The sequence below is a fragment of the Girardinichthys multiradiatus genome, chromosome Y, assembly GCF_021462225.1.
Source record: "Girardinichthys multiradiatus isolate DD_20200921_A chromosome Y, DD_fGirMul_XY1, whole genome shotgun sequence".
Taxonomy (NCBI): Eukaryota; Metazoa; Chordata; class Actinopteri; order Cyprinodontiformes; family Goodeidae; genus Girardinichthys; species Girardinichthys multiradiatus.
Genome location: NC_061818.1, coordinates 19,039,817 through 19,062,113, shown reverse-complemented (window position 1 = coordinate 19,062,113; position 22,297 = coordinate 19,039,817). Strand labels below are relative to the sequence as shown.

General features: G+C 43.8%; 1 protein-coding gene across 1 annotated transcript in view; it reads right to left on the bottom strand.

Annotated features, from left to right (window-relative positions):
* LOC124864946 (voltage-dependent T-type calcium channel subunit alpha-1I-like) overlaps positions 1-22,297 on the bottom strand; it is a 142,274-nt gene that overhangs the window by 102,891 nt on the left and 17,086 nt on the right. The window contains exons 3-4 of the mRNA XM_047359888.1: positions 19,769-19,866; positions 1,626-1,785 (exon numbers count right to left, since the gene is read on the bottom strand). Coding sequence (XP_047215844.1) covers positions 1,626-1,785; positions 19,769-19,866 — 258 coding nt within the window. The remainder of the gene's footprint in view (positions 1-1,625; positions 1,786-19,768; positions 19,867-22,297) is intronic.

The window sequence follows — 22,297 nt, the reverse complement described above, 5'->3', positions numbered from 1 at the left end:
TTTCAGCTGAGTGATCCATGTAATAAGATTGAAAATCTGATCTAAAAAAAACTTTCCTCATCTAAATACATCACAGTATTAGATGTGAATTCACTTATCATGGTTTTCTCCATTTTAATTTTTTTGGCAGCTTTCAAGATAACATGGGGCTTCACCTTTAGCTGTGTTTCAATACAAAATCAGTTAAATTCTAGAAAGACAGGAAGGAAAAGGAAAAAGACTAGTGGAGCATGAATGAAGGTTGTTGTCCCCCCTGCTTAGAGACTTGGCATCGCACAGCATGGCACAGCACAGCCTGACTTCACACTGAGAACACACCTGCCAATAGAGACTGAGGTGGATGGAAAGACCAAGGATGGGAGTAACACAAAAAGCTGCGGTATGTCACAAATAGGTCAGAAACAAATGGCAGATAGAGAGAAGTTCCTTGCAAGGGAGATAAATTTGTTATCTGGCTTAAACCTGCAGACAAATATGAAAAGGACAGGCTACACAGTCCCGTTAAAATGTCTTTTGTAATGACATTGGCCTTTTTAAAAGGAACAAATGAATCTTAGAAAAGATGTGAAAAAAGACTTACAAAAAGACAAAACAGAACTAGAATTACTTTTAGGGACTTGTTAAAAACAAAACACTGAGTTTCCAATTCAAGACTAAGGACAAAGTAAATCATGCAAACCAAAAAAGTGAGGGTATAAAAATGCAAAGCGAACACTGCACTTGACAGCAGCACTTAGCCCACTCCATTATAACCTCACAAACATATGCCCTTTGCTTAGCATAATAGTCTTCTAGCACTAACTCACACCTTTCTAATTAGGCACTCCAGCCCCCCCTGACTATACCTAATGCAATGGTTGAAAGAATACGCAGACATAATGCTTTGGTTGAATAATAGGTAACCCTTGATTCAAAGTGAGATGCATGAATCATAGCAGGGATGTGTGCCAGCAAGCATATTGGAATCAAACTGTTATGTAGCTGTGTGAATTTTAAGTTTACTTAAAATGAATTAAGATGTACTGCTTTCTGGTAAACTTTACGGTGGACGTATAACCCCCTTCATCTGATTATTTGATTGACTATTAGTGTAGGTTGTGTCAGCAAGAAAAGCGACAATCAGCAAATTATTACATGTACTTTATACACATATTACAGCAGACACATCTTCGGATATGCCTTCTAGTGAGCTGACGCTAACATAAAGAAAATGCAATCAAACAGAGTTGAATAAGAGTGAGTGTCATTCATGAGCTCAGACACAGTGGGTGATCCTGTCACATGTAGTTGTAAATATGGAGGGATGCAGCTGGAAACTAATTGTCTTAACAGTTGCAAAAGAGGAAGACTCATGTAACGTTTTTTGGCGTATAGGAGCCAGATGGAGAACAGAATCTGCAGGCAGCAGTGAATAAGATTAATGATGAAAGCATGTAAATGTGTTTGGCTTTCTGGCATATTCAAAGTATGCTAAAACAATGAAAAAGAAAGATTCACAGAGAGTTGATATATTTCTTGGTATAATATTGGTTTGATGAGGTGAAAAAAAGTATAAAGCAAACATTTGAGATTTTAGGAAGGAATGTCATAAATCCCATCAATTTTTTTTTCTTCCTTTTACTCACATGGTTAAGTTCTCCTCAGGGTAGCATCGATTCCTTAGAAGCCCCGCCCATAACTGCACACCAATGATGCCAAAGATGAAGAAGACAAAGAAGCAGAGAAGCAGCACATTGCCCAGCATGGGTAGAGTGTCTAGCAGCAGGTTCACCAGGATGCGCATACCTGTAAGGATTAGCAAGTCAATCAGTCAGTAGTAGAGAAATATTATTGATTCAAGAAAAAAGAAAAAAAAAAAATTACATATTTAATCTTTTTTATGTATCTACTAAACATACATAGTACAAATCCATTTCTTTTGCCCTAAAGAAATGCTGGTACAATTAGAGCTCGTTGAAACTTGAGAAAACTGAAAGCAGTTGTCTAAGGTATACCTACATATTTGTGGCATATCATAAACTAACAGTAGACTGAAGAGACTATTAAACCTTTCATTATACTTACATAAATCCCTACATTATAATTCAATCTAAGTATTTAAATACAATATAGTGGCAGTGTCTATACATAGGGCCTATGTATGGTAGCCTTTAACCATTTTACAAGGTATTTAGTCAATGCAAAAATGCTGCAGAGTAGTTTGATGTCCTTATGTGCACCACACTCAATGTAGCCCATAGAAAACAGAAGTGGGAGCTGTCTGTGCAGCTTCATATACACTGCCTGGCCAAAACAAAAAGTCGCCATCAAAAAAAAAAAAGGTCACACACTCCAATATTTTGTTGGACCACCTTTAGCTTTGATTACAGCACTCATTCGCTGTGGCATTGTTTCGACAAGCTTCTGCAATGTCAAGAGATTTATTTCCACCCAGTGTTGCATTGATGTTTCACCAAGATCTTGCATTGATGATGGTAGAGTCTGACCGCTGTGCAAAGCCTTCTCCAGCACATCCCAAAGATTGTCAATGGTGTTAAGGTCTGGACTATGTGGTGGCCAATCCATGTGTGAGAATGATGTCTCATGCTCCCTGAACCACTCTTTCACAATTTGAGCCCGATGAATTCTGGCATTGTCATCCTGGAATATGCCCATGCCATCAGGGAAGAAATTATCCATTGATGGAATAACCTGGTCATTCAGTACAGGTTCTTCTCAAAATATTAGCATATTGTGATAAAGTTCATTATTTTCCATAATGTCATGATGAAAATTTAACATTCATATATTTTAGATTCATTGCACACTAACTGAAATATTTCAGGTCTTTTATTGTCTTAATACGGATGATTTTGGCATACAGCTCATGAAAACCCAAAATTCCTATCTCACAAAATTAGCATATCAATAAAAGGGTCTCTAAACGAGCTATGAACCTAATCATCTGAATCAACGAGTTAACTCTAAACACCTGCAAAAGATTCCTGAGGCCTTTAAAACTCCCAGCCTGGTTCATCACTCAAAACCCCAATCATGGGTAAGACTGCCGACCTGACTGCTGTCCAGAAGGCCACTATTGACACCCTCAAGCAAGAGGGTAAGACACAGAAAGAAATTTCTGAACCAATAGGGTGTTCCCAGAGTGCTGTATCAAGGCACCTCAGTGGGACGTCTGTGGGAAGGAAAAAGTGTGGCAGAAAACGCTGCACAACGAGAAGAGGTGACCGGACCCTGAGGAAGATTGTGGAGAAGGGCCGATTCCAGACCTTGGGGGACCTGCGGAAGCAGTGGACTGAGTCTGGAGTAGAAACATCCAGAGCCACCGTGCACAGGCGTGTGCAGGAAATGGGCTACAGGTGCCGCATTCCCCAGGTCAAGCCACTTTTGAACCAGAAACAGCGGCAGAAGCGCCTGACCTGGGCTACAGAGAAGCAGCACTGGACTGTTGCTCAGTGGTCCAAAGTACTTTTTTCGGATGAAAGCAAATTCTGCATGTCATTCGGAAATCAAGGTGCCAGAGTCTGGAGGAAGACTGGGGAGAAGGAAATGCCAAAATGCCAGAAGTCCAGTGTCAAGTACCCACAGTCAGTGATGGTCTGGGGTGCCGTGTCACCTGCTGGTGTTGGTCCACTGTGTTTTATCAAGGGCAGGGTCAATGCAGCTAGCTATCAGGAGATTTTGGAGCACTTCATGCTTCCATCTGCTGAAAAGCTTTATGGAGATGAAGATTTCATTTTTCAGCACGACCTGGCACCTGCTCACAGTGCCAAAACCACTGGTAAATGGTTTACTGACCATGGTATCACTGTGCTCAATTGGCCTGCCAACTCTCCTGACCTGAACCCCATAGAGAATCTGTGGGATATTGTGAAGAGAACATTGAGAGACTCAAGACCCAACATTCTGGATGAGCTAAAGGCCGCTATTGAAGCATCCTGGGCCTCCATAAGACCTCAGCAGTGCCACAGGCTGATTGCCTCCATGCCACGCCGCATTGAAGCAGTAATTTCTGCAAAAGGATTCCCGACCGAGTATTGAGTGCCTGGCTCGTGTCTGTATAGGAAAGCAGTGTAGGCCTCTGATCGCCTTCTTCAGTTTTATTGAAGTCCTCACTCAGTTTGCCTGGCGCCTACCTGCATTTCCCACGTGTGTGATCGGGATGCTGGCGTGCGCTTCGTGTGGGGTCCCTCTCCAGGTAAAGGACGGACATGATCTGTGCCCCAAATGCCTGGGCGTGGGTCATCTCAGGGAGGCTCTGATGGACCCATGCATGAACTGCAGCATTTTGCCGTTGCCTGTTAGGGATGCCGAGCTGCCACCCTCAGGGATGCCTCAAGCGTGTTTCGGGAGGCGGGGGGATGCGCCAGCGGAGGAACGCCGTAGCCCACGAAGGAAGAGGCCTCGGCTGGAGCGCCCATCTCGGCAGGAAGTGGACTCTGTAAGGGCCGAGGTGGAGCAGCTCAAGGCTCTACTCAAGGCCCCAGAACCCACGCCTGCCTTCCAAGCAGCAGTAGCTTGGGAGTCGGGGGAGGACCTGGGGGATGATGGAATCTCTGCGAGGGCCTACAATTCAGAGTTTCAGTCCCTCGAGGACTGGAGGAAATGATGGCTCAGGTAATTCCCACGGGAGTTCAGTTAGCTCTGGCCCAGGAGACGAACCATGCCCACTACGGGCAATTGTTTTGGCAGCCTTGGCCAAGATCGACCTGGACGATGCACCCGTGGCCCGGTCAATAGGAAACCCATTTTTTAGCCTGGCTCCGGCGGTCCCTACGTTCGAGGTGCCACCGTCGCCGGCCTTCTTGGAAGAGCTTCAGCGCTGCTGGAGGGATCCTAGAAGCTTCTCCCACAGTGGTCAAGATGCACGGATCCTGGCGTGCATGCGCAATCCTGGGGATCATGGTGAGGACCGCATGCCCCCTGTGGATCACTGCATCGCATCACCGGTTCTTTCCCCAGATGAGTCACTCAGAGAGAGGGCCCGCTGTCCAAGCGCCCAGTGTCCGGTGACGGATGACTTTTTGTGCTGTGCCTACGACATTGCAGCTCGTATGGCACGCATTGGCAATTCCTTCTCTGTCCTGTTGGCACAGTCCCAGATGCTGCAGCCAGGCATGGCGGGAGCATCACTGGGCGACACAAATGACACGGCCCTCCAGGCCTTTGGACTCATGTCCAGGGAACTTGGTCGCCTTTTGTCCACTCTGGTGGTCACCCGACGCCAGGTCTGGTTGGCACAGGCCCCAATCTCGGATGACTGTAGGCAGAGCTTGCGGAGGCTGCCGGTGGTACCAGGCCAGCTGTTTGGACCAGAGGTTGAGAGGGCACTGGAGCGCCATCGGCAATCCAGCCAAGCCCCTGAACCTTGGGGTGGTCGCCGCGGGGCCATGGGACCCCCTGCTCCGCAACTCAGGAGATGTGACATACGGGACCCACGGCGTCAGTTTCGGGAGCTTGGCTGCAGCCTGGGGTGGAACGGGCACCAGCTCGCGGGGCTCTGGCAGGCCCAGACAAGAGCCGGTGCCCCCCCGGAGGCCGAAGCAGGCGACAGAGAGCAGCCTGAGGGCTGCAGGGCGATGGCGGGGAGGTTTTCACAACGGCTCCTGGCCTATTGGGAAACCCACTGCAGGGATGCATGGGTGTTAAGAACTATGTCCCAAGGGTACAGGCTGCAGTTCCGCCGTTGGCCTCCAACCCCATCGGGGGTCAGGGTGACCCCCGTCACAGATCCTGCATGCACTGTGATCTTGCTGCAGGAAATAAAGACTCCGCTGGACAAGGAGGCCATAGTGTTGGTCCCGCCACATTCGCAAGCCGACAGGTTTTATGCAACCTATTTCCTGATTCCAAAGAAGGACGGTTCCCTTCAGCCGGTGTTGGACCTCAGGGGGCTGAACCACTTTTTAAAAGTGCTGCCATTTCGGATGCTCCACACCCGCGACCTCCTTCGGGTAATCTGTCCAGGCGAGTGGTTTACATCCGTAGACCTGAAGGACGCATACTTCCATGTTCCGATCCACCCAGGACACAGGAAGTATCTGCGATTCGCCTTCCATGGTGTGGCTTATGAGTTTTCGGTCCTGCCGTTCGGCCTTTCTTTGGCCACTCGGATTTTCACAAGGTGCATGAAGGCAATCCTAAGCCCTCTGTGCCTGTCAGGATTAAAGATCCTGCCATATTTGGATGACTGGCTCATCCGTGCCCCCTCCTCCGGCGGGGTGGATCGGGCGACGTCGAAGGTCCTGGCCCATGTCAGAGCACTGGGAATAGCAGTGAACCATCAGAAGAGTTCTCTCATCCCGGCCCAGCAGGTGGTTTTTATCGGCATGGCCTTGGATTCAGTGGCCATGCTTGCTCAGCCGACCTCGGACAGGGTGGACAGGATTCAGTCCCTGCACCAGGCTTTTCGAGCGGGTGCGGCACCCCCAGTCAAACTGTGGCTGAGACTATTGGGGATGCTGGTGGCGGCCTCGGCTCTGACTCCTCTGGGGTTGCTTTATCTACGGCCCTTGCAGAGGTGGTTCAACAGCCCCACATGGACCCCAGGTTGCATCGGCAGGTCAAGGCTGCGCAGTGCTCCTCCGTCGCTGGCGGGGCAGAGCATATCTGCAGCGTGGGGTCGCCCTCGGTACGGTCTCCGCAAGACGGGAGGTGGTGACTACGGACGCATCACCTCTCGGATGGGGAGCAGTGTGGCAGTGCAGGTCCGTCCAGGGGCTGTGGGGGCCTCAGAAGGGAAGTCTGGAGCTCAGGACGATTTATTTGGTGCTAAGGCACTTCTCGCCCTCTCTTGAGGGCACATGCTTGTCAGGATGGACAGCACCTCAGCAGTGTTCCACGACAACCACCAAGGTGGGACCAGATCACTGCAGTGCCTGAGGGAGGCCCGGAGGCTGTGGATCAGGGCATACCCTCGCTTCGCTTCCGTCAGGGCAATGCACCTACCGGGGACAAGGAACTCTGTGGCCGATTATCTGTCCCGATAGAGGCTCCCCCCTGGGGATTGGAGGCTGCATCCTTAGGTCGTACGGCAGATATGGGATCAGTTTGGCAGGGCTCAGGTCGACCTGGGCAAGTGGGTCCGGAGTAACGCTGTGGCCGAACATAGCCTTTCTCCCTAAGGTTCTGCCCCCAGGCTACGTGAATACAACCATTGAACTGCGGGCATACTGCCCTCCCCCATTTCAGTCCGAGGAACAGAGACTGGCTAACATGCTGTGCCCGGTCCGGGCATTGCAGCTGGACATGGTGGCTAGAACAGGGGGCGAGCCCTTTCTAAGCACAGGCTGTCATAGATGCTATTGCGCTGGCTTATGAGTCTGTGGGAGCAGCTGCCCCTTCTGGTGTTGTGTGCCATTCCACCAGGTGTGTTTACGTCCTGGGCGGCACTGAGGGGCGTGCCGCTGGGGGATATCTGTGCGGCGGCATCATGGGCAACACCGTGCACGTTTGCACACTTCTACCGCCTCAATGTGGCACATGAGTCCGCACTGGCCTCGTCAATCCTGCCTCTGGCCCCTTCTACTAACTGAGAGGTGGGTGAGTACTGCATTCCGCGTGACATTGCTGGCATAAGTCATCCACTTTATTTACTGCCACTGGCAGTCAGGAAGGAATGAAACAGAACAGAAGTTACGCTGTAACTATGGTTCTGTGAATTCCTGAATGACTGCCAGTCACACTGGTCACTCGGAACCTCTCCCCTGGCGAGAAGGTCCCAGAGACCAAACATAGCCTTCCACATGCTACTGATAGACGCATGCCCCGGTGGGCTACCTGTCACGTGCGTGACTTTGTTTACATTTAATTTCGACCTGCGCGGAGCACGAGGAGACATATCCACTTTGTTTACTGCCATTGGCAGTCATCCAGGAATTCACAGGACCATAGTTACAGCGTAACATCCGTTACCAGGATACCAATAAAGGTGTGTGAGCTTGTACTTAGATAACTCTATAATACCTCGTGGGCAATTTATATCACCATTTCTTCACCAGTCTAGATAGTTAACAGTATTTTCTAATCACTAGCAATGTGCTTGTACTTGAGGGGAGACTTTACCAGATCTTTAGTATGGTTTATGATTCTAAAGTGTATTTAATTTTTAAAAAGCTTAAGGCCCTGAAGTTTTTTTTTCTTGATGAATATCTGATTCAGCAATAGAGAGAAACCTGAAAGGGTTTCTGGAAGTGTTTGAGTAAATAATCTACAAGATAAGTCAAATTAACCTTTAACCAACAGTTAGGATTTTACATCACATATTTAAGAACTGCAGGAAAACTCTCCCTCATGAATGGAGAGTAAACAACACACAGAGCAACATGAGCTGAATGCAGGCAAGGAAATAAAAAAACAAAATTAGCAACAGCTTAAATTGAGCTCTTCTCTCAAAGATCAACAGCTTCAAAGCTGAAATATCACTGACACTGATGCATTTCCAAGCCACGCAAGGTCACAGTCATGATGAGATGAAGACTAATTGTAGAAGCAGGAGTGTGTCCCCTGTCGAATAATGATGACCTCATCCCCTTTTGATGAGCTTGTCTCACTGTGATGACATACTGCACTGATACTGTGATGAGTGGAGCATAATGACAGCTGATTGGTCTAATGAGCAAGTGAGGTGAGACTCCTCTGATGAGATCACTGCAATCTAATGCCCTGACACCTGAAAGAGATGATGTTACTGTGGAAGTGAACTATCTACTCATCAAAACTGTGTGTTTTTTCTCTAAGCCTTAATTTGTGAACAGTTTGTTAATGTATCTCAACAGCACATCTAAGCTGCTATCAGAATGAGTGGGAGGAGAAAAACTGCGTGAGAGAGACACAGTAAAGGCAGGAGTAAATAATTATATTTACAGGCGTGAAAATACCTGTGGCTCACTCACTATTCAGACACAAACCCATGTGAACACAAAGGTTGTGTATTTAAAAATGTTAACACTTATTAAAAAAGGTCCCCCTTTTGTAATCACTTCTGTTTATCCTCTTTAATCTCTACCATTAAGCCATGGCAACCATTTTAAAATGTTGCATGTTGGTGCAGTTTCTAGCACTGTTGCCATGCAGCAAGAAGGTTTTGGGTTCAAATTCCTGCCTGGCATCTTTTTATATGGAATTTGCATGTTTTCCACATGCATGCATGGTTTTGGCTTCCTCCCACAGTCAGCAAACTTGACTGTTAGATTGATTTGTTTCTCTAAACTGCCATTAGGTATGATCATGTGTGTGTGTGCATGGTTGCTGGTCTTGGGTGTCTCTGTGTTGCCCTCTGTTACACCTGTCCAGGGTATACCCCACCTCTTGGCCAATGACCCCAGGAGATATATTCCAGTCCCCCCACAACCCTAAAAAGATAAGCTTAGACAATGGATGGCAGGAATTTAAAAAGTTGATTACAATGATTTCCTAAAAGCTTACAACTTTCCCAAACGGAGCAGCTTTACAGTGTCTGGCACTTAAAAAGCATTAAAAACAGTGCCTAATCTGAAACAAACAAAAAAAATGTTACTGCTGTTCTATAACAGCGAGGATATTTTTTTTATCTGCCTCAAAATATTGTTTACATTGTGTGGTGGCAAGATAATAAATGCTCAAAATATAGTTGTTAACCTTAAACTTATCTCTGTCATAGTAATTTGAACCAGCTTGGGTGTTTCCAGGGAAACACAAAGTACAGATTACTAATTAACAAATTTTCCTCAGAAATCTGATCACCAGGTGCGAGCCAGATTTTTTTTCTAACTAAAGATATACTTTACCACCACTGTTTTTTCTCTTTTTAAAAATGAAGTATTTTGGGAAATCCTGGAGTATAAAATCATCACGCATCAATATTTTCATTGTCAGTGTCCATTTATTAGTGGGGAAAAAATCCAGCACTGGACTGTTATAGAAATTACAAAATTCATTGAAAGAATTGGATTTATAGGAATTGCAAGGAATGTCAATGATTGTCGCACTGACTAAACCATTGCAACTTGTCATCTCTGGAAACCACCGTGAGTACATATCCTTCTTTGTCTTCCACACTTCTCTCATAATTCTGGGTTCTGAATGGCTATTCAAACACAACCTGCATTTAAACTGGTCTGAAATCAGAATGAGTCTTGGTCCACAACTTGTCTCTCTACCTATCTTCAGTCTGCAGTGCTACATAACCCTCCACTGGCTGTCATTGAGGAGGTGGATCCTCCTGATCTTTCCAATGTCCCTGAGGACTACATTGAACTTAAACAGGTATTCAGCAAACACAAGACACTCTCCTTATCTCCCCACAAACCATATGATTGTGCCACTGACAATCTTCCTGGTGCCCCCCAGCATCTAGCCATCTATACAACCTCTCCCAACCAGAACATAAATCCATGAACCAGTACATGAATGAATGACTTTCAGCATGCATAATCCGACACTCATCTTCTCCTTTGGGCGCAGGTTTCTTCTTTGTATCCGAGAAGGATGGTTCACTTCGACCCCGCATTGATTATAAAGGTCTTAATCAAATCACATTCGAAAACAAATACCTACTCCTACTGATTTTATCTGCATTTGAACCCATCCATGATGCCCCAGTTCTCTCGTAGCCAGATCTCCGCAACGGCTACCATATAATTAAAATACGCCAGGGGAATGAGTGGAAAACAGCCTATTGGACCCCCCTGAGACATTCTGAATAACTTGTCATGCCCTTTGGACTCATTAACCCAACAGGTGTCTTTCGAGCCCTTGTGAATGATGCACTCCGTTATTTCATTAATCGCTTCGTGTTTGTCTACTTAGATGATATCCTTATCTATTCCAAGAATCTCACCAATCACAAGAAACATGTCCGGCAAGTCCTTCAACATCTCCTTAAGAACTGGTTATGCATCGGCATGGAGAAATATGAATTCCATCAGGCATCTGTGATATTTCTGGGTTACATCTTCAAAGGCGGACAGGATCGTGCAGATCCGGAAAAGACTAAAGCAGTTTTTGACTGGCTCACTCCTCACACACAAAAACAGTTTTATTGCCTTGCAAGTGAAAGGTCCTGGGTTCGACTCCCGGCCCGGGGTATTTCTGCATGGGGTTTGCATGTTCTCCCTGTGTATGCTTGGGGTTTCTCCGGGTAGTCCGGCTTCCTCCCACAGTCAAAAAACATGACTGTTGGGTTAATTGGTCTCTCCAAAATTGCACGTGGACTGCTGGAAATAGGCACCAGCTCCCCCATGACCCTCGATGGAAGAAGCGAGTATAGTAAATGGATGGATGGATGACAAAGCTCTACATTTATAGAAATATGCCCTATGTACATAGTATAATAAGCTTCCATTATTAAAAAGTACCCATCAGCTTAAACCTTTATAGACAGAACAAGCAGGTTCAACCAGCTGATTATCTTTAACATAAATATGCCCCACACGCACACATATATATAACACACACACACATAAATGTATATATATATATATATATATATATATATATATATATATATATTGGAAATGTGTCATCTCTGGCTGATTTGTTCTGTTCTCTCACTTTAAATGAGAAGCAGTAACGTTGCTAGCGTGCTGATGGCTGGGGGCGAGTCTAAATGTATTTGTTCCCCAGGGTTCTTGTCATTAGGCCACTGCTCCATTAGGCCTAATTGGCTGGAGAGAGGAAGAGATGGATGAAGAAAAAAAAAGGGGTAGAGAGTGAGACAGTGTGTGCCAAAAAATAGGGTGTACAAACTCACTAAGTAGAAATAAAGTTGAAACTGAATAAAAAAAAACAAACATGAAATCATAAATGGAAAATACAAATAAAGCAAACACGTTTAACACTGTAAATAGGTTCACTTTTATTCATTATCGACATCTTATCTTTTTTTATTTTTGGCATTAAACAATATTTCCCCTTCTCTATCTCTGTTTACCTGACTTCACGTCTAGCCTTTACTTTGACTTCTTCATTTGCCAGCTACTGCTGTTCTCATATAAAGATGGATGCCTCAGCTTGCACCACAATAGTAACACATTTATAGCTCCCTGACTGTGCTTTTCACTGAAGAAAACGAGAATGCTCTTTTCCCTTTTCTTCTCCTCCCTTTTCAGTTTCCTTGGTGTTTGCCCCCTCCCCACTCCCGACGTCTGTCTAGCACTCCTTTTACATCACACCAATTTCCTCAAAAACAAAGTTTAACACAACTGCACACACACACATATGCCACAAACCGCTATTATCTACCATTTTCTACAAATTGAGGTGTGCGAGGGGTCAGGAAATGCTCAAGCTGCCTTTGTACCTGTGGGCAAAGTAGCAATCCAGCTGAACAAAGAACATATAGCTTTATTCCCTTGCTTCCTCACTTCAGACCGTCTCAAGACAGAGTAGGATTTACACACACTAATTAGTTGCAGCAGTATGCATACTTTGCAGATCACAGCATGAGTAAATGTAAAGAGAAAATAGATATAAAGACCCTTGTACACTGGTGTATACATGACATATCCACAGTATATTAATCTTATAACCCATATATCTGCACAGTCAAAAAGAGACATATAATCATGTCTAGAAGAGCACATTTGTTTGCAACCAGTTCACTTTTCACTACAGCACCATGCACACTCTTCTTCATACATTTTCCAAGCCATTTCCCTAAGTGCTGCCACTGTATCAACTATTTGACTGAGCAGGTTCCTCTTAGTTTTATAGAGTGGAAGGACAGCTTGTTCTTCTGAATATATTGAGTAAAATGAAGAAAGAAGACAATATTTGGGTTTAACTCACTAAGACATTGACAATATGACCATGATTCTTTGCAAAAACAATCATTACTACAGCATTTATAGTGTCCGTCTATAAAAAATTCAGTTTTAGGTGAAAAAATATGGTTTATAAACCCTTTCCAGTGTAGAGAATTTTAAATGATCAGTTTCAGGTATATCGTTGTAGACTTAGCAAAACAGTGTATCTTGATTTTGCTCACGTTTACTTTGTGCTCAAGAGACCAGCACTTCACTGGAACTAGTACCGGTTGGTTGTTTTTGCATGATCTCTTTGTCCTGACTTGGTCCAGGTTGGGAGTCAAACAACCTGCCATATTGAGATCTCAAAGACCCAAAACACGGTGTGCTTGCTCAGTTGTCAGATCTACCTTGTTCACAAAACTGCCAAAATTAACACTGGTTTCACATGGTGTCTTATCTTACATTATGTGTTAAACACAATTCAGATATGCAAAAGTATAATTGGGATATTAGGGAGAATATATGGCTTTGCTCAGGATGTTCTTCCTTTGCTTTTTTATGTGTCCTTCCAAACATCATTGCCACATTCTGGGGCAGCATGGGAATTTTCAAATTTTTGGTTGGAAATTCTACTAAACATACAAACAGGGAAACATTATATAAAACATACAGTGGGTAAAAGAAATACATAACGTCAAAGATTTTAAATGTATTTCAAATTTTTCTATTGACATGAAATGCCCCCCAGACAGACCAACTACTCACACATATAGAGAGATCAAAACAAATTAAGTTCAGTCAGAAAAGTTACGTGTTAATGTTTAAATAAATCGTTATTATCCAGTTTGAGTTTGGTGTATATTGTTGGGACCCAGCCATGGATTTCAACATTAAACTCTGGTACAAACCTTTCTGGAACTTTCAAAATAAATTGCATTAACCTTCTTCCGGCACAGCCAAGCAAACTGTAGCAGCGGACATCCCATGAAAGCCACTGTCTGCATAAAAAGGGATGTATAAGGGATGGATTTTCTGCATAAAAGCACCCCCTTTCCAATGGTCCGACCTATACCACCCGGTACTCCGCTGAGAGACTGGCTGGAGAGGAACAGGCTGGAGAGGAACAGTCTCTTTGCTGGCAAAAAGACATAAACTCTTCAAACTGGATCCAAGGGTGTCATACGATCCCGCGATCATATGCGCTAAGTTAAGTACTGATGAATTACTGTTGAAGTAATCCAGTTTTCATTAATAAAAAGGGGGTAAATTAAGGTATAAGCATTGCTTACTTTCTCTCTGAGGCCCGCAGAACCAAACTGTCCCAGAGAAGTCCCCAGTAGAGACACTGTCTCTACAAGCCGAGTGAAGCGGTTTTCCCTGCCTGAGAGAAGGACAACAGGAGCCGCATCACCGTGGTTACGGTAACGTGCAGTTTGGCCGGCGGACAGAACAGCCGCCATTCCCCACAGCTAAGGAGGTTAGCTGTAGCTAACCGTTTAAAGACTGTGGACGTTTCTTCAAACTTCGCCGCCTTGGACAACGTTCCTCACCACAGTTCATGACGTTAAGTGTTTGGGCAGAATAACATAGAAGTGATTTACATTGAAATGATCTAAACGTTTTTCATTTTATGAAGTTTGGTTTTGTTTGTGTGAAACTGCTATCTTGGTGCTAGCAGGCTATCTGCTCAGCACACGTGTTCAGGTTGTGTTCTGTGTTTGTGGATTTTTAAAGTTAAGACAAACTTTATTTAAAGGGTGATTTTAAACACAGAAGATCGTCCATAACGCGGCGTCCACACTTATGCATTTTAATCCTTTTATTGAGAGTATTTTTAAAGGTGTGTGTTTGATTCTGGTGCTCAGCTATCAGCCTCCTTTGTTAGCTTCAACTGCTAACAGCTAAGGACATGTGCTTGCTCCCAAATAATACACTGCTCAAAAGGGAACACTCAAATAACACATCCTAGATCTGAATGAATGAAATATTCTCATTGAATACTTTGTTCTGTACAAAGTTGAATGTGCTCACACCAAAATCACACAAAAATGATCAATGGAAATCAAATGTATTAACCAATGGAGGCCTGGATTTGGAGTCACACACAAAATTAAAGTGGAAAAACACACTACAGGCTGATCCAACTTTGATGTAATGTCCTAAAAATAAGTCAAAATGAGACTCAGTATTGTGTGTGACCTCCACGTGCCTGTATGACCTCCCTACAATTCCTGGGCATGCTCCTGATGAGACGGCAGATGGTCTTCTGAAAGATCTCCTCCCAGACCTGGATTAAAGCATCCGCCAACTCCTGGACAGTCTGTGGTGCAACATGACGTTGGTGGATGGAGGGAGACATGGTGTCCCAGATGTGCGCAATCGGATTCAGGTCTGGGGAACGGGTGGACCACTCCATAGCTTCAGTGTCTTCATCTTGCAGGAACTGCTGACACACTCCAGCCACATGAGGTCTAGCATCGTCCTGCATTAGGAGGAACCCAGGGCCAACCGCACCAGCATATAGTCTCACAAGGGGTCTGAGGATCTCATCTCGGTACCTAATGGCAGTCAGGCTACCTCTGGCGAGCACATGCAGGGCCGTGCGGCCCTCCAAAGAAATGCCACCCCACACCATTACTGACCCACTGCCAAACCGGTCATGCTGAAGGATGTTGCAGGCAGCAGATCGCTCTCCACGGTGTCTCCAGACTATCACGTCTGTCACATGTGCTCAGTGTGAATCTGCGTTCATCTGTGAAGAACACAGGGCGCTGGTGGCAAATTTGCCAATCCTGGTGTTCTCTGGCAAATGCCAAGCGTCCTGCACGATGTTGGGCTGTGAGCACAACCCCCATTTGTGGATGTCTGGACCTCATACCATCCTCATGGAGTCGGTTTCTAACCGCTTGTGCAGACACATGCACATTTGTGGCCTGCTGGAGGTCATTTTGCAGGGCTCTGGCAGTGCTCCTCCTGTTTCTCCTTGCAATAAGCCGGAGGTAGCGGTCCTGCTGCTGGGTTGTTGTCCTCCTACGGCCTCCTCCACGTCTCCTGGTGTACTGGCCTGTCTCTTGATAGCGCATCCAGGCTCTGGACACTACACTAACAGACACAGCAAATCTTCTTGTCACAGCTCGCATTAATGTGCCATCCTGGATGAGCTGCACTACCTGAGCCACTTGTGTGGGTTGTAGAGTCCGTTTCACGCTACTATGAGTGTGACAGCAACACAAACATTCAAAAGTGACCAAAACATCAGCCAGAAAGCAAAGGTACTGAGAAGTGGTCTGTGGTCCCCACCTGCAGAACCACTCCTTTATTGAGTGTGTCTTGCTAATTGCCAAAGATTTCCCCTGTTTATTCCATTTGCACAACAGCAGGTGAAATTGATTGTCAATCAGTGTTGCTTCCTTGGTGGACAGTTTGATTTCACAGAAGTTTGATTCACTTGGAGTTATATTGTGTTGTTTAAGTGTTCCCTTTATTTTTTTGAGCAGTGTATTTACCCAGAAAGGTTTAGTTTTCAATCCAGTAAATAATGTGTCCCTAACATCATTTTATTCAATTTGATAACTAAGTAAACACCATTAAGCCCCATTTCTCCACAAAGATTTGGCTTTTTCTAAAATATTCCCTTAATAATATTTCTTTAAATATTATTTTAATAAATAAAGGCAGCTAATGAGACCCCATTGAGAATTAGCCATCCAAAAGGTTGGTTGTATTTAGCAGATCATTCTTTAAAACATTATTTTAATAAAATAATATTTTATCTGATCTTGCATTGTGAATGGTTGTCTAAAGGTATGCTGATTATTGCCAGTTCCAAGACTAACTTAACTTCACTTCCAGATTCTTCAAGATAATCCTTGGTTCTCAAACATAAACATTGAATGGTAATGTTGCATCACTCCTTCAATCATGGTTCTCAATCATCTTTAATCAACTTGTTTATATTGTACATAGCCCATTAGTCTTCCTTATTCTTTAATTCTGCTTGGTAGTTAGTTGGATTGTTTTAGCATAGTAAAGAGTTTGTTGATTGAAATATGTTTGACTTTGAGTTGACTTATGTTTGTCAATAAATTCTTGTATATTAAGAAATTGTGTGAATTCATTCCATATATGTGCAGAGTTTATGCTGTTCAATAATGTCAGAGCCCGTCTCACACCTTTCTATTTTGTCCTAATACCATCGCCTTACTGGGCTGGGGTTCACAGGATAACCTTTAACAGACCAAAATATTATTTGATAAAATATATTAATATTAAATAATATTTACAGATTAATAATCCTAACACTATGCTTACAGCTTTGATTGAGTACAAGAAAACCTACAACTCTATGTCGCACATGTGGATCCTGAAAAGCCTGAAGCTGTACACGTTCAACAACACTCTGAGAGCCTTCATTGCAACTCTGAGGCTGTGAAACAACACCACTGCAAGTCTTAATCAAATGAGGCATATACCAAAGATATGCTCTGTCCCCACTGCTGTTCTGCATAGGCCTGAATCCCCTCAGCCAACTAATCAACAAGATTGGCTATGGATACAACTCAGAAATAGGAGCACCATCAGTCACCTCCTCTACGTGTTTGACAGTGAGTTGTATGCTTAGAGTGAGCAAGACATTGACTCACTGATTCACACTACCTGGATCTATAGCAGGGATGATGGAATGTCATTCGGGCTGGAGAAATGTGGCCAGATGGTGACAAAGAGAGAGGAAGGTAAACCACAAGGAAGGAATTGCACTCCCAGATGGGAAAATAGCAGATGTTGAGGAGAGCTATAAGTACCCTGGAATACCACAGGCAAATAGCAACCATGAAGAAGCCACAAGAAAAGCTGCAACAGCTAAATAAATGCAATAATTAGACAAGTTCTAAGAAGTCAGTTCAAAGGCAAAAACAAAGTCTGGACAATCAACAAATATGCCTTGGCAGTTATTTAGATACCCTGCTGGTATAATAACTTTCCCAAAGAAGGAAATTCATACCTCAGATGTTAAAACACATAGAAGTAGGGAGAGGACTAGTGAGCCACTATCTAAGATGAAAACTCCAAGCTCCATAAATACATCAGGAAAATGGCCCCAGGGGATGAAAAGCTAATTGAATGTGTCAGACAATGGCAACTGGAAGAGAAGGAGCTGGAGGAACCTTCATGGGAGAATAAAACCCTCCATGGGAGGTACCACTGACAGATAGCTCGAGGGGCTGATATGACCAAATCCTACCAATGGCTGGAGAGGGCAGGTCTAAAGGACAGCACATAAGCACATAAGCACTGATCATGACAGCACACCAATAGACCCTGAGCAGCAGAGAAATATATCTACCACATCATGCAAGGTATAAGCTGTGCAAAGAAGTCCCAGAAACAATACAGTATCTTACAGGTGCATGTAAGATACTTGCAACCCTGGTCAACTGGAAAACCCTAGGTCAAAGTGGGAATCACCTCTCAATGTTTGTGTGCACATATATAGTATATATATATATATATCTATACATGTAATTTGAAATAGATCAGCTGTCTGCACAAATGTATTAGGTGAGTGAAGACAGCAGCCCAGACTTTGCTGGTTCAGTCTAATTGCTGATTATGATGACGACAAGCTGCCGTCCAAATAAATCAATAGAACTTAGAAAGTTTGCTGAAGAACGGTGTATTAGATGAGGAGAACAGGTCTATGGTCACACACTGATCAGTGAAGCAGCATTAATATGTGGTTTGTAAATCTGATAAGGCCGTGACTCAAGGTTTGAGCTGACTTTATGATGAAGCATTAGATGAAAGTTGAATCATGCCCACCAGGAAATGGTAGTATAAGGATGGAGAAAAGTCCCAGAGATGCAGTCAAAAGAAAATTCATCTGCATGGATTTTCAGGCAATTTGCTTTTGCGCTTAATGTAAACTGACAGACAGGGGTAACGACACAGAGAAGCTTAAAGCTCAAGTTGTGGATTGCAGCACAAGATAACTTTAATCCAATCCAACTTTTTTTTATGAATCACTTTAAACAACCAGCACTACAATATAAAAACTGCATAAAAACCTACGAAAATCAACTGATATAAAAATCAACTAACATCTCAATGGGCGTTAAACACCAGAGTAAAAAAAGATGGATTTTCAGGAGAGTTTTAAAAACCGACAGAAAAGACGCCCACTAATTTCTAAGGGCAATATTCTACAATTAGGGAGCTGCAACAGCAAAAGCACAATCTCCTCTAAGTTTACGCTCAGTCGAAGGTACAGTGAGGAGCAGCTGATTAGCTTACCTAAGAGAGCGGTTAGGTATGTAATGGCAGTTAAAAGAAGGACTGCAGCATTTTGCACCCTATGGAGAACAGCAACGGACGAAGCACTGACACATACATAAAACGCATTACTTCAGCCAAGTTGTGACAAATGCATGGATTATTTTCTCAAAGTGCTTCTTTAAGAGAACCGGCTTATTTTAGCCAGCTGCCTAAACTGGAGAAAGCTTGATTTAACAACTGCCTAATCTGACTGTCAAATTTAAAATAGGGGTCCACTTTGACCACAAGATTTGTGACAACCAGTTTATTATGCTGGGCAGAGGAATGTAAAAACACACTAAGCGTCTCATTTCTGTCTTTTTCTCATTGAATTATAAAAAGTTATATGTCAACTAGGCTTAAATGTAATCATGACACTAAAGTAGTGGCTTCATCAAATGTGCATTATTTTCTTTAGAGGGATATATATCTGACAGTCATTCTGCATGAAAGTGAAATGCAGTGCCATGTTTTTTAAGTATAAAACCACATAGGAGCAAATGCAAGGAAAAGATGATTGGGCCTAGAACTGAGCCCTGTGGGACTCCACACAGTTGAGGAACAGAGGAGGACACGTGGTCACCGAAATTGACGCAAAAGGTTTTCACCACCAAATAGGACCTTTACCACTTACAACTTAACACAACAAAGTTGCATGAATGCTGAAACATACTTGCAGTGTATATAATCCCCAATCATAAACAAAACAAAAATACTTAAACTTATCTTACTTGGGACTCTATTGATGGCTTTCAGTGGCCGAAGAACCCGAACTGTTCGAATGGCAGACAAGTTGATGTTTTGCAGATCCAGCGAGTACTCCACCATCCTGGATACACAGAAATTAAAAAATAAAAGGAAGGCAACATCAGGTTTCTCCTTTTTTGTATTAAATATTTCAATAGTGAATGCCTTTACATGATTCACAATCTGTGGTAAGGTTTTCAAAGTATGATCCCCTAGATAGGGGTGAAAGTTATCACCCAATCTTGAAGTAATGCATGTAAATTAAAGAAATGACGAGTAAATGTGATTAACTTGCATGCTCTTGGCAAGTGTGCAACCCGGAGAACAGTGTTTAATTACTACAACAGATCTGTTGGGGGCAGCAATGTGCCTGACCTGCGTTTTGAACCCACCCGCTCAGACAGTGCTCAATTTGGCTTCAAACCAACAGCTATGCGGGACTGACCTGAACTAGGGATGGGTACCTTTCACATTTGAACCGATACTGTACAGATACCCGGTAACTGGGAATCAATACCGGTACTCAGCGGTACCAGTTTTTGGTACTTTCGTGTGTGTTTATGTGGTAATAAATGTTAACTTGTTTAATAATAAAATCTCAAAACTTTTCAATTTAACATATTTATTTCTCAGTATATAAATTTTAATATATCAAAACAACATCCAACTTTGGTATTGTAACATCACAGTTGTTTCAAACATTTCTTCAACATGAAAAACCCTTAACTGACCACACACTGTTTTTTCTTAATAATGCACAGATTAAAAGCCAGCCACATTGCTGGTTGCAGACGACAAGTCGCTACACATGCAGGCGTGCTAACGATGCCAAATGCAGGAGTTGTAGCCATACATCTGCGCCTGACAAAAAATTGGGCCCTCTTTAGCCCTGAGAGAAATCTTGTGCTTAACCAGGTGCTTCCTCAGATTAGAAGTATTCCTGCCGCTGTCCACAAATATTGCAGCGAGTGTAATCTGCATCGCATTTTCAAAATTGAAGCCATACTTTCAAGCGTTTTTTATAAGCCATGCGTTGTTGACGGTAGCAGTGGCTACTGACGTAATTACGCTATTGAGCATGCAATGCTGTGTTTATGTCCAGTTACGCCCAGTCTTCCACTCCCTCAGTGTCACAATGATGTATTTAGGTATGTTGTGGAATTTTCTTATCAAAGTGGGTAGAAGTTGACTCATAACAAGAGAAAATCCGGACTTTGTCTTATAAGTTTTATTCAAAGGCATTCAGCGTTTGAAGACCCTGACACTGAGGTTAGTCAGTGAAACAGAGCCCCGATCAACATTTACACACAGTATTTATACCAGAACATGACAGTGTTATCTCAACTTCCAAGAGTCTGTGTTTTATGACCCAAACCCTTCTTGAGTTCAAAGGTGACAAGGTTATCTAGGAACAGACCTAACTGCCCTTCCTGACATCATCCTAAATGATGGGTCTTAACCATTAAACTCTCCAGCATTGGAATTTAGAGTCCATCTGCTCTAAAAAACAGAACACTAACAAAACACAGAGGTCAGAGGTGAGAGGTAGATGGAAGGTCACCTGTGGGTGATAAAACACAGAATCAAATGAGAGAGGTGAAGGGAATATCAGAGCACTTTAAAAGAATTTTCCATTACAGGTACCACCAAAATATGGTACCGTTTGATTTTACTTGAATCAATATTTGGTAGTACCGACGGAATTCGGTCGGCACCTATAAAAGTACCGAATTTGGTACCCATCCCTAACCTCAACACAGTGCACCCTGCTATAACACTATTAGTTAATGATTAGAGTGTTCAAAGCAAAGCACTTACAGGGATTGGACAATGAAACTGAAACACCTGGTTTTAGACCACAATAATTTATTAGTATTCTGTAGGGCCTCCTTTTGCGGCCAATACAGCATCAATTCGTCTTGGGAATGACATATACAAGTCCTGCACAGTGGTCAGAGGAATTTAAGCCATTCTTCTTGCAGGATAGTGGCCAGGTCACTACGTGATACTGGTGGAGGAAAACGATTCCTGACTCGCTCCTCCAAAACACCCTAAAGTGGCTCAATGATATTTAGATCTGGTGACTGTGCAGGCCATGGGAGATGTTCAACTTAACTTTCATGTTCATCAAACCAATCTTTCACCAGTCTTGCTGTGTGTATTGGTGCATTGTCATCCTGATACACGGCACAGCCTTCAGGATACAATGTTTGAACCATTGGATGCACATGGTCCTCAAGAATGGTTCGGTACTCCTTGGCAGTGACGTGCCCATCTAGCACAAGTATTGGGCCAAGGGAATGCTATGATATGGCAGCCCAAACCATCACTGATCCACCCCCATGCTTCACTCTGGGCATGCAACAGTCTGGGTGGTACGCTTCTTTGGGGCTTCTCCACACCGTAACTCTCCCAGATGTGGGGAAAACAGTAAAGGTGGACTCATCAGAGAACAATACATGTTTCACATTGTCCACAGCCCAAGATTTGCCCTCCTTGCACCATTGAAACCG